A 13,723-nucleotide genomic window follows, 5' to 3' on the forward strand; every position below is an offset into this window, starting at 1 on the left:
TTGAGAGGATTAAACAAAAAAAGCTGGAAAAACATAAACTACTGGATGAAATGAGACACTACCTTTGTAGTAGTATCTTTTGGGTTGTGCTGTAGACATATTTAATACCCATGATCACTGATGGTTTATCAAAATATTAATGTTTCTTAAATGTAACATTTAAAGTTGCTTGCTGCAGCTCTGTAGACCAAGTTACTTACATCAATGAAATCAACCACATTTGTTGAATTCCACACTTGAAAATTGGACTTTTCTGTTTTTATCTATAAACACACACAAAGGCACATATATATGCAGCCTTAGATATTTTATTGTGTCCTTATCAATGTTGCCCTCAAAAGCTCCCAGTGGCAGCACGAAAGTAAACAGTCTATATACTCACTTTCCATAAATACCACTAGAATGTTACAACTTCTACAGTTTCAAACCTCAGATCCTACTATTAGAACTGCACACAGCTTGCCAGAATGCTGAGGAGACTTCCCAAGGTTAGAAAGCCGTGAACAGCAGCAGCAAAGAATGTGCTAGTGCCTTGAGGAAGAGGAAATATGATATTACTGTGTGCGTGAGCTTCTGCTACAAAGTGTCAGATGGACTTTCTGAACGGGTGATTGTTTGGTTGCGGTATTACGGCCATTGTGGTTCTGATGGGCTTTGTGCTTGACTGAGCTGTATTGTGGAGCTAGAAAACGGAACTGCGTGGAGAGAGCTCAGATAAGAGAGGCAGTCTGGGGTCATGGCCAGACCTAAGTGGAAGCTGCTTCACTTCAGAATGAATGTGAAAGTTGCTTCTCTGCAGCACCTGAAAGCACCAGATAGCAGGTTTTACTGAAGAGAGGTAGTTCTGGTTCTTTCTAGATAAATCGGTTTGTTGCTAAATAACATAATCTTCGCTTTTTGATATTCTGGTGTTGGATTCAGTTGGAGAGATAATAGGCAGTGAATCATTCTCGAGGGGAACAGGAAAGAACTTATTATTCAAGATAATTTTTTCCAAAACATGAGCCTGAAGAACAGGGTGCAGAGTGTACGTGCACATAGAAAAATAGTGATTCTTGCACGTTGCAATTCTCGTTGACCATGGCTGTAGTTTGTAAGGTGCATAGCTTAACACATTGACCCTCAGCAGAGTTTATTGATTTGAAGCTACTAGTTGCTTCACAGTCCAAACAATTGCACTCATAATATGTTTATTTGGATTTATAAAACAAGTGGAAATACCTAGAAATTAGAGCTTTGAAAAAATAAAAATTAAGTTCATTTTAGTAAGCTAACAGGCAGTCTTTTCTCAAGTAAGGAATTATTTTGCTCACAGTAATGCAAATTGCTTTTTCCCAAAAGTTTTGACAATAAGTGAATAGTTTGCTGTGCGAGTCAACAGGCCATTAAATGGACAGATTCAGACAGCAGTGGGCATCCTTCAGGGAGCAGTGTGCTTTTAGCTTGCTTTCACTGGTGCCAGAGTGTCCTTAAAACAATGGTTTCATGTACTGTCTCGTGCTTGTCTGACCCCTTGTGACTCTGTTCCAGCCTACAAAGCTGTCCACTTGCTGCCGTGAAACAGCTCTGTTGGAAAGAATGCGGGAGGAGGTGGGCATGCCACAGCAAGAGTGGGTAGGGCAGGGCCTGCCTGTCCAGTTGGAGAGACATCCCTGTGGAAGTGCTCTGTGGGATAAAAGAATAGTTTGTTAAGTGAAGTAGTAGTTCTGGACATTCTTGTCAGCAGAGGAACCAGGGACTCCTGATGTTTGCAGCAATACTGCAAATCATCGCTGCTCAACACGGCAGTGATGGAAGTACTCTTTATTTCTCTTTGTAGCTGCACTGATGTGATTCTGAATACATGTTTCTGTTAATTCTAGATTTTCATGCTGCATAATGAATTCATACAAACCTTTTCATAGATGGAAAACTCTTCTAATTGAATAATCTGAATTCTTATGCTTTATGTGTAGAAGCTGTCCTAATACTCTCTAGATTATGGATATGGTCATAATGTGACTTCTTTATAGAGAAAGAAAAAAATCAGTCTTCGGTGCCTTTTGGAAGTTTTTGTAGAAAAGCATTACTTTTTAAGATTTTGGCCAAGAACAAAGATAGGTGATTCAGACTTGAAATTGCATATTTGCAGTATTCTCACATCAACTGGTATTTTTCTGACAGAGATCTCTGATATGCATGTGTTCCACTGGAACAAATATGCATGTTTGCTGGATAGTGGTTGATAGAGAAATAATTAAGAAAATATGAAATCTCAAACTCACGTATTCTATGAAAATGGACATTTTATGTTCACTTCTTACTAGAAGCAGAAGGAAGAGTCAAAGGACAATATCATGCATCTGTCAATAAACAGATAAAATTTGATTTTTATTTCTATTTAATTGTGTGTTTAGAGTTCTGGCTAACTGAATGGCATTTAAAATAGACATCTGGTGTTTAGAGGGAAAGGTTTATGCTCACTTGTTTATCCACAAAACCTCTTGCACCCTTTTGTGGCAAGAAAACATCAAAAATAAGGAATAAAGACCTATGGAAATATTACTGAAATTACGAAATAGGAAGTAGAAAGTGGCTTTCTAACTAGACACTAGGCTATCTCCAAGTAGTAAATTGCAAAATACCTGTGTCTGTTGTTTTGGATTTTTTTTCCATTCATGAAAAGCACCAAGGAAATATGTTTGCTAGGTTCAAGAGTAACAAATTATTTAAGTCATTGTTGGACATTATTAAACGTCTTCTGTTCAGCCTCTGTTTACTTTTTACCAAACTGAGATGGAATTTTTCTATTTCAAAGTGTCCACATTCAAGAAAATTATCCTTAACAGTTGTTCTAGTGATAACTCTTTAGGTAGAAAACACATCCTTCTGTAGTTTTACTGTGTCTCTTTCCTAGAAATCCTAAAATTTTATAAGATGTGTTTTGAGTTTATGTAACATGATCAGGTAGATAATGTTCTTGTTGCTCTTTCTTGTGATCTCCCAGTCTCTGTCTTGCATCATATGAAATCTGTCTTTCATCCTCTTTCAATTTATTCTGGCATCATTTTGCTACATGGTAAAGTTTCTAGACAGTAATTGTGTAATTTGTCTTGAAAATTCAAGTTCTTTAAGCAGTAGTGTAATAAGCTTTTTGTCCTTGTCAGCAGATATATGCAGAGTCTGTCGGTCGGAAGGAACACCTGAGAAACCCCTCTATCATCCATGTGTGTGTACTGGCAGTATTAAATTTATTCATCAGGAATGGTGAGTTCTGTGTCTGTGTGTTTCTTAATTTTCTTTTACCTAATGAAAACATATAGACATGTTTCTAGAAATACTTCAAGTCTTCATGTTAACTAGTGAAAAAAAAATTTTCAGTGGAAAAGTGTTTGGGGTTGTGATGTTGTTTACATGATGATTCATTACAATTCAGGAAAAATTTAGTAATTATATGTGGAAAGAAAGCACTGATAATTATTTGTGTTTGAGACTGAAGTTCTGATTGTATGTCAGCTTTATGAAAACTAAGTAGGAAAATAGGAATGTTGGGGGTTTTTTGCCCACTTACAGCTGTGAATAGAAAGAACATCAAACCTCACAGAAAAAAAAAACCTAGTGCTTTTTAGTCATTTTGAGGTGTGTTTGCTCAGGAAGTGCTAAAGTAAAAACTGTAGTTCGGGTCCATATTGTCATTTCTAATGGTATTTTAATAGTCTTTCAAAAATACAGCAGTTCTAAATCTTGGCTGTGTGCATCTATATAGTCATATCTTGAAGTATTTATAAGAATTGGTGTCATAGGTGGATGTCCAGGCCATTATGTCTGCTTTGATCAATAACATACTCAAAGAATGTTCTTTATCAACACTGTGACGCATGTCTGTTTACCTTTTTCTACTGTTTGAAACTTACTTCATGGCCTAAATGGACTTAATAAACATGCTAATTTAAGTCCTACTTGGCAGCACAAATCTCCTGGTTTAAGTGGAGGGATAGGGCTGAGACATGTATGGCGTGTGTTAATGTGATCACTTTTTATTGCAGCTTAGTTCAGTGGCTTAAACACAGCAGAAAAGAATACTGTGAATTATGTAAGCACAGATTTGCTTTCACACCAAGTAAGTATGTTTTACTGGCTCCTATTTTTTCAGAATTTTTCTCATATAATGTCTATGATTACCTTTTCATTCAGTGTGGTAGATCCAAACTTGTGGCATAACTTGTATTCTTGTTTTAATTTCAATTTTTATGCATGCTGTTGCAGACTTTGAATTGCTTAAATAATGGATAGTTTGGTTCTTTCATAATCTTAAGCGAGACATAAAAAGTGCTATTCTGTACCTTTTACTGACAGCCTCAGTGCCATTCTTTTGTTGCCAGCATTACAGTGTTGCACGTTTTCAGCTTCATTGATAAACTTGAGTTTTTGGAAGTCTGAACGGTAAAGTGAAACCATGGCAAAATTTGAATTTGAAAGGCAGTTTTCAGTTGCCTTTAAAGGATCTACCTACAACACTAATATTTGGCTTCTGTCACTTTCAGTTCAAGTGATCTAGACAGATTATAGAAATTATGATTATTCCACTTACATTTCAGTCAAGATATGCTAACTACCCAGTATTAAATTGCCGTTTGTTAGCCAGCACAGCTTGTAATATACTTGCAGGTTATGGACAGGTGATAAAACTTAGTTGAGTTAATGTGGCTCAAAAAAATTACCATTTTTCATAGGAGCTTTGAAATTGGTAATAAGGAATCCCTTTCTTCCTCATGCAATAGAGTGTCCTCCACATTCAGCCTCTAGTAAAGGTCTCCTTATCCTCTGCCACACACTTGTCACTCCCCTGACTGAGCAGGCTCAGCTGATAAGGAGGTTTCCTTCTCGGCTTTCCACATTGCAGTGTGCTTTTTCCTACTAGGCTTCACACAGGGGTAGCAGGTCAGGTACCCTGCACAGATTCCTCCTGCTCTCCCTACCCATGGGGTCTTGTTTCATTGTTTCCCTTGCACCCAATACTCATGCAGTTACGGTTTCCTTAATTTCTCTTGTCCCTCTTTCTTTGGAAGATAACATGGCTGTCCAGTCTGCAAACTGGATCTGCTTGTGGGAGCAGGGAAGGAGTCACAGGTGCTGGAGAGAGAATTATAAGGCAGGAAAAAAAGGGGACTTGAGTATATGCCCCAAGCAAAGTTGATCTGGCCTGTAACCATGCCAGGTGTAACACATTTTCAGATAAGTTGATTCACCACGGGATGTGGTCAAATAAACATGCATGTCATTAATATCTGTGCTACAGGAGATAAGCACTAATAATAGTAATATAGTACTGTAATAGAGTATTAGTGCAGTAATACCAGCAGCTCCTCTCTTGTTTAGCTTGGTTTGCTTGCTAAGGCTGTTGCTGTCATTCTGTCAAAAATGCTCCCTTGCTAGTGTAACTTCTCATGTATGGAGTATTCATAAACTATTTCTAGTGCATTTATTCTCTAAGTTCTGTAAGATTTTGGGATTTTTTTTTTTTTTTTAGCATCTGAACAGTTAGTATTGCTCGGAAGGAAGGAAAAAGGAGAAGATTCAACTTGTATTTTGGCAGGAGTACAAAGGAACAAATTTTTCTTTTTAATACTAGCATCATTCTCTAAATGTGTTTAGTCATGTAGGTAAATGACTCGATTTCAAATGCATTCTTTAAAGCTAAATTTTTTATGTTTTAAAATTAATTCGCTTTCTGAAGTTCTGCAAGTTAAGAGTTAATACAACTATGAAAAAAGTAGTTTTAGACATTTTTTAATTGTCATGGTACTTGGTAATTTTTAATTCCTGTGTTTTCTTCTTGAGTTTTTAAAGAGTAACTATTCTGTGTTCTTTTCCTCCCCACACATGCACTTTCTTTTGTCATTTGCAAGGATGGGCTGCACTAAGCATAAGCACTGACACTGACAGTGAGGCTGTATTTCCCAAGAAAATATAGTTGTCAAAACTTCTCCATTCTGTAGGAGGTAATGTTAACATAAGTACTGTCAAAAACACAAATATGGAAGTAGACTAGGCTGATCTTTGTCTGAGGATCAGAATAGGTTAATTTCTGTGCTTTCCATGCAGCTTGATTGCTGGTATGTGGTTCATACAATGTCACAAGCTTTGTTAAAACAAAGACTGTAAAGCTAAAGGAAGCCATATGAGTATGGTGTTCCTTATCATGTAATTTGGATATTACATTATTGAAGGATATATTAAACTGATTTCTTTACCTGTTTGTTATGATAAAGTTTTAACATTGTAGACCATAGCTTCAGAATTTCTAGAAAGGCTAATTTCAAAAAATAAACTTCTGGAACAAATAACTATGTGCTGGCACAGAATTCAGTGTGTCTTCTGCCAGCTCCAGTGTGCATGGCATACACACAGTGGAGATTTATACAACTGTTCTTTCATGTATTTGTTAGAACCGTACTGAGGAGTGGAGTTTTTCACCTTCTACCTTGTTGGTTTGAAGCAAAGTCTGCATGTGTAAAACACAGAAACATAGAGTGGTTTGGGTTGGAACAGTCTTAGGAAGATCATCTGTTCCAATCTAAAGAATAACTCACAAGCCCTGTTTTACCAAACCAGTGCTTTTACCCAGGAGCTATCAAATATATGGTTTTTACTTACGAGTAACACAGTCTTATTTCACGATCAGTGCATGAGGATGACTGAGGTGGCATATAAACAGCTTGCAAATGTAGTAGTAAAGAAAGAATCTATGAGTAAGAGGGTTGCAAGTGCGATGATTCTGTGAAGTAGGTTAAATTACAGCTTCTAAAGGTAGCCTTGTGTTTTTCCTACCTTATTTGTTTCAGTGTAAGAGCAGATTTTTTTATATACCATCTGTTTTGGAGAAGTAAAATTAATAGTTGTTTTCCAGGAAAAGTAAGGCTTACAGGAGGGGAGGGTAGAACAAAACCCAACCTTCTGAAAACAACCAACCAAACAAAAAAAGACCACCTAACTTCAGGATTCACAACTAAATTAGCAGTTACACTGCATAGGTGGGACCTAAGTATCCAAAAAGCTTTCTAGTAGTTTTTCTATAATCTGTACAGCTCAAGGAAGCTGAGCTAAACCTATGAAAAACTCACCCAAAGTCTGATTGAATTTCATGCTGTAATAGGAAAGAAGACAAGCTATTGTTTCAATTGGTCTCCAGTAGAATGATTTTTATTTGGAGGAACTGTGGTAAATAATGCAGGATTTTGCTTTCTGAAACTGAGTTAGGAAAGATTACTGGGATGGAAAGTAGGGGATGGAGTTGCAGTGAGGAGGATGCATGTGCAGGAGTGAATGAGGAGGATGAATGCTGTGGTAGCAGGGGTCAAGGTCTCAGGTCTCAAAGTGATAGTGGGTAGTGGGTAAAGGGAGGAGCAGTGTGGACAGAAAATAGCACTGGGTGGCAGACACAGGTGAGAAGATAAGCTATGAAAATCACTGGCAGCAAGCTTCAGTGGTGCAGGGTGCTTGTACACCAGGGGTTTTCCTGTCATGCTAGGAATTCCTGTATTTCATGCACCTGAGTGTTGCAGGACATAAAAGGATTTTACCTTATCATCATAATATAAAGCTTCTAGTGGGAAAAGCTGTACATATTTTGAGGTGTGCACAGGAAAAACAGCCTTCTTCCCACCCTCAACTTCTGAAATCATCAAAAATCACCAAATTATTAAAATCTGGGGGATATAGCTTGTGTTCTCTGAGTAGTAGCTACACTATTCTTTTATTTGAAAAAGCTATGTTGTAACTCTAAAGCTTTTAAAAAAGTGAACATGCAAAAGTGCCAGCTTTTATAATCACTTTTTGCTTTAAGTTAGGATAGACATTCTTTCTTACAGTTCCTTGTGTGTGTTCAGCAATTCCTCAAAGTTGCAGTTTTAAATTTTGTAAATTTCAAATATTTCCAACTTAGCAACTTGTCCCTAACAAATAAATCATTAATGCAGAGTTAATATTTTCTGTGTAGTCCTTGTTGAAAAGTGTTGATTAAAATATATATTTTTTGAAAACTAGAAAGTTCTCAAAGTGTCTGCTGAATTGTCTGTGAATGGTACCATAAATATTTAACAGATATGCTCTAAATAGATATTCTGTTTCAGCCTTGACAAAGCTGTTTTGTCTCCTGTGGCAGAAATTTTCCAGAATGTTTGTTCAGTGTGAGTTGAGATCATTAGTTAGACTTCGTTTGGCATTTTCTATGGTTCCAAATTGTGTACTACATCTGTTTCTGTAACAAGAAAATTGTAAGAGGATGTCAAAATATGTTTGTGTCCTGCTTTCAATTCACTGCTCTATGGTTTCACAGCTACAGTTCCCTAGTGTTATACTTTTAGTCCTTTGTTTCGTGAATTCCAGTTCCCTGCCAGATACCTGGCGAATAACAAGCTTTGAAATTTCAAACCAGGTACTACTTGTCTCAGGGTACTGTTGTTACTTTGTCTCAGTTATAATCCATATATTGCTGTAATGCACCAGTCTCTCCCCTTTTTTTGACTACTTCTGGATGTTGATACTGTTTGTCTGTGTTCTTGAGTTCACTTTACAATACAGAAACTGAGGGAAATAGCCCTGGAGAGAAAATAATTTCTTACTCCTTTAGAGGCTTCTTCTCTGAGACTAGTAAAAGGATGATTGAGAGTGTAGGTGAAGGGGCTGCAGGTAGATAGCATAAAGCAGTATTTGTTAGACTCTTAAAGGATTTCTCATAAGAAGAATTGAAAACTTCTTTCTATTTGTTCTTCTAAAAATTGAGTTTCCTTATGTAGTTAGAAGTACGTAAGGTTTTAAAAGATAGTCCATAATGTTAAAATCTTCAAACACAGATGTTTCCAACATAACATCCAGGCAGCAATGTCTTTGTGCAACTCCCAAATATAGTTCTATCTTCTTTATTAAAATCTGTTATTTATAGTGTGTATTACCAGTTCTTAGTATCCATGTAAGTGTGTAGAAAGTACATGTAATGAATTTGTTACATGTTTTCTAATTGTTAGCAAAAGAAGACCTCACCACTGGTTTTCTTGGCTTTTGAGTGGAGATGGGCCTGTGCAACATATAGGTGTTGAGTTTAAAAAGTCAAAATTTTGTATTATGAGAATATCTGTGCAGGATGAGAGACTTGCATTGTGCTCTGGGATAGGAGCATCCTTAGAAGAAATTCTGTGTAATATGAAATATATCTGCTGAAAGTCAATCATGGTGTGTAAATTTCAATGTCTGTGGGTATTTTATCAGTTCTCTTCAATTTTCCTCCCTGTGTACTGCTTTTATTTTGCTGGGTTTTTTTTTTTTGGTCTGTGCTGTTGGTTGGCAAGTAGGATGTAAATTATCTAGCACAAACAAGTGGATAGTGTGCAAAATTGCTAATTGCCATTGTTCCTCGTGCTCTGTTCATGAACTAGGTTTATAAATAACAGAAAAATTTTTGAGGTAGTGTTGAGTGAGAGTGATACTGATTTTAGAATCTGGTTTTTCTTGAGCTTATTTTTAGGTAATTGGAGTTTGTAGTTAACAAAGCTATTGAAAAACTTCTCTTAGGTCAAAAACTGGCATGGAGCTTATTAATTTTTCCATTCCACTCAGTACACAATGAAACAAATGTGTTACATGAATTCTTTTTTGTTGTTGTTGGTTTGGAGTCATCTCTTGAGAACGTAAAATATGCTTATTCTTCTAGTAAGGTTTTGTCAGATGCAAACAGTTTAGTTGGCAGGAATTCAACATAAATGCTTGTCTAAAGGACAAACTGTTTCATAAGTGCCTTTTCTACACAGTTTATTCCCCAGATATGCCTTCACGGCTTCCAATCCAAGACATCTTTGCTGGGCTGGTTACGAGTATTGGCACGGCAATACGATACTGGTTTCATTATACACTTGTGGCCTTTGCATGGTTGGGAGTAGTACCTCTTACTGCATGTAAGTATTAATTTTCTGTACATAGTGCTCTTATACACAGGGAAGTGTGCCACATCCTGCAATAAAGTTTTGTGAGACCATTATTGTTTATCCAAAAAAAAAAAAAAATTCAAATATGCTATTTCATTTATTTTCACTCAGAAATTCTACCTGTTTGACTCTTAAGCCAGTAGTGCAATGCAGAAAGGTGTTGAGAGAGAATGCATGAATAAGCTTTTAAGTGTCTTACTCCAATAAAATGCCTCTTCTCAGTTATCTTCTTTAAAATCTACATCGAAGGTTTTATTTTATGCCATTTATTAATATTAGGATAGAAGAGTTGTCCTATTTTTATTAACCATCGCTAAATGAAAGTGCAGGATTTTTTTATGTGGAAAGTAAAATTCCTTTACAATAATGGACAAATTGATTTGTGAAACTCTTAAAATGTCGAAGTCATATAAGTAGTAATGGGATTCAGTGGAAAAGAGAGTGCACATTTAAATTACTCTACTATCCAGTTTGAAATTTACTTTCCAAATAGAGACAGAAAAAGGACTATGGATGTTTCAACAAGCTAAGAATACACAGAAAATGGAGAAAGGCAGAAAGGCTATAGTGTTCAGTCATGGAAATAATTGGAAGTGCATCTTTACAAACCGTAATACACCCCTTGAACAAAAGAGCAAGAGAGTAAATGCATCTCCCCAGACAGTTTCTTGGTATGTGTTTTAATTTGTAGCTGGCACAGACTTAGTTTGAGAACAGCATGTTATTGGCATCACCTTATTTTCTGAAGTAAACCACACTGATGACCTACTTTTTAAATACACATTATGATAAAAAGCTAACATTTACTAGCATCATCTATTAATCCATAAAAGTTACTTAAAACAGATGATGAAATGGTGATGGTCCTTGTGACCATCAGGTGATGGTCCTGGTGTTATGATATAACACCAGAAGTTTGCACACATTCAAAATGTGATAGAGCAAATTAAAGGGGGAAAATTGCATCAAGGATGAATTAGCTGTGAGGTATTTTGGAATAGGAAGTGAAGCATATGAGAAGTATCTCTGCAAGTATCTTTAACCTGTTTCCATATTCTTCCTTAGGCATCCATTAGTGTGACCAGTGCTGGACACAGGTCTGGAAGAATCTTGGGTCTAATCTAGTATGGCAGTTCTTACAATTTGAATGTGTACTTTCAAAGATGTGCAGCTAAAATACAGCTTTGTTCCATGTGGTTGTAAAGATCTTGAGTTTTGTTCATGAACTGAAAGTTGAGATTTTCTTCCATGTCATAAATTTAGTTGGGCAACAGGTGAAAAGGGGGTACTGGGGGGTCCTGTCCAAGTGAAGCTGTAGCCAAAATCAAATTTATATCAAGCTTCTGTTTATTCACGCAGGTCGTATCTACAAGTGCTTGTTTACTGGCTCTGTGAGCTCACTACTGACACTGCCATTAGATATTCTGTCCACGTAAGTACTTCAGCAGTTTGATCTAAAAACATGTTTTAGTCAGATTCCCCTGAAAACAGTAACTTTGGAACTTAGTGTCTCTTTCATCCAGTTACATTTGTTATCTTGTACCATCTTAATAAGCAACTGCCCATTACCCTTTGCAGAACCAGATGTATAGACAACACTATTACAATTGAAATTATTTCAAATTGGAGTTCTATTATTCAGGATCTTTGGAGCTGGAAAACTGACTACAAAGCAGGCCCTGGTTAATGAAAATTTGTATTTGGTGTCAAGAAAACTTAAGCTGCAGCCTTAATGATGAAAAAAATCAATTTCCTATGGTTTAAATCAGGTACATCGAACATTAAGAAATGTATCCCTAATAATGTCACTTTGGTTTTTTGTTGCTTTTTTATATTTTGAATTTATTTTTATCCATTCTGAGTCTCTTATGTGAGAGGGATCATTTTTTATCAGATTACCTTCTAGCTGATACATGGATTTTTAATGCTTCGATCACCATCTGCTATTGCACATTCTTTCCTTGTCCTTTTAAAATCAATTTTGCCTAAAGAATCAGTAAATAACAAACAACAGAATTCCAAGCTTACTTAAATTCAAGCCTCTTACTTTCTCATTATCTTGAACATGAGGAACTGAAACTGAGTTTAAGTAGAATCAGCTGCACATCAAGCAAATTTGGATTTAATGTTCTCTGTGGTTCAGCTAAGTCATCTCAATTGGGCTATTTGATTTGAGAAATCAGGTCAAGTTGCATTTAACTTATTTTCATTATTGGAAAGAGGATGCTTGTTTCAGTCTAATAACAGTGTATTTCCTGTTATCTCTGTAGTGTAGATTCTGTTTTTATTTTTTAGAGAAGAATCTGAAACAACTGAAGCTAGAGTACTGTAGAAAATAGCAGGCTCCTGCATGGTGTGGATGGATGGAGGCAGAGACCTCAGAAGTTTGCTCTTGGGGAAAGAGGTTTATTGGGCGTACAGAATGTCCTGCCTCGTGCTCCCAGACGCAGCACGTGGCCGGCCTGAGAGGGTGGGAGAGGGGAGAGACAAAGGGATGTTCTAGGAGAGGGGAAGCTCCAAGAGGAGGGAGGAGGTTCCAAGAGAGGAGGAAGTTCCAAGAGAGGAGGAAGTTCCAAGAGAGGGGAGGAAGTTCTAAGAGACTGAGTGGCCCCTCGAAGCCTCCTTATAAAGGGCTTCAAGGTGGGTTGGAACAAGGCATGGCCAATGGTTACAGACACTTGATGTTTTAGGGGAGGGATAGAGGTTCAGGGTGAACCATATATCTTTTGGGGGGTGAGATGGAACAGTCCATTTCACCCCAGGACCATCCAAAGGCAGGGGTGTCATCTGGCTAGCTGGGAGAACTGTTTTCATCCTAGCTGTATTATTTATGAACAATCATATTTATCTATCATCCGCAACAGAGCACCTCATGTCTATTACAGTCTTGGGAGAAAATAAGGGACTCAAGTATTTATCAGATTTTAATAGTGTGTGAAACTGTGTTTTGACATTTATTTCTTTGGCAGAATCAATTACAGTAGCCTCTTGTGTCATCTTTTCATTTTGGATTTAATGTCCTCATGGTATTCACTGTGCTGTGCAGGCAGAAGTGTGCAGCTTCAAGGGGCACCAGACTGATGCTTCTTTGGAGATGGCAGAGTACTATGGTGCCATGTTTCTTACTTACTTTTAAGAACATGTTGTAGTTTTCCAAGGAGGTACCTGAAAATAGGGATGAGAATTGCTTAAGATGGTTTAAGTATCTCTTGCATTGCATGAAACCCTGGTTTTGGTTGGCTGGCTGAACTTTGCTTTGCTGCTGCTATACAATTATGTATGATCTAATTGATTAAGATTTTTAAGGTATAGAGATACTATATGAGGTAAAATGCTACCTGAAATGTGTAGCAGTTGAAGGGAAACCCTACAGATGTCCATTCTTCTGGTTCAGGTAGCTCAGCAGATAAAATGCTTAGGTGGTCTGGATATTAAGCATTTAGCCATTTAAGTAAACCTCTTACTATAGCAAACAATTTACTTAGCGACTATTGTGTTTCCTTTGCTATTCTGAAAGATTGTTTTTTGTGAGCTACTTGGTAGTGTTACCAGCAAAATATTGCTTTCATTAATTGATTTTTTTTTTAAACAGGGAGAACTTACTGGCTGACTGTTTGCAGGGCTGTTTTGTGGTGACATGCACTCTGTGTGCATTTATCAGCCTTGTATGGTTACGTGAGCAGATCGTCCATGGAGGAGCACCACAGTGGTTGGAACAAAATCAACAACAGCCACTCAATGGTGTTGGTCAACAAAATGAGGTA

At 37.0% G+C, this 13,723-nt stretch overlaps 1 protein-coding gene across 3 annotated transcripts in view; it reads left to right on the forward strand.

Annotated features, from left to right (window-relative positions):
* Positions 1-13,723, forward strand: part of MARCHF6 (membrane associated ring-CH-type finger 6) — a 44,677-nt gene that overhangs the window by 1,623 nt on the left and 29,331 nt on the right. For 2 of the 3 annotated variants that reach the window (XM_021538422.3, XM_021538424.3), the window contains exons 2-6: positions 3,147-3,246; positions 4,026-4,099; positions 9,786-9,929; positions 11,319-11,391; positions 13,552-13,720. In XM_021538422.3, the coding sequence (XP_021394097.2) occupies positions 3,147-3,246; positions 4,026-4,099; positions 9,786-9,929; positions 11,319-11,391; positions 13,552-13,720 (560 nt within the window). The remainder of the gene's footprint in view (positions 1-3,146; positions 3,247-4,025; positions 4,100-9,785; positions 9,930-11,318; positions 11,392-13,551; positions 13,721-13,723) is intronic. The other variant, XM_021538423.3, reaches the window with a different exon arrangement.

Source organism: Lonchura striata, chromosome 1 (assembly GCF_046129695.1).
Source record: "Lonchura striata isolate bLonStr1 chromosome 1, bLonStr1.mat, whole genome shotgun sequence".
NCBI classification, from domain to species: Eukaryota; Metazoa; Chordata; class Aves; order Passeriformes; family Estrildidae; genus Lonchura; species Lonchura striata.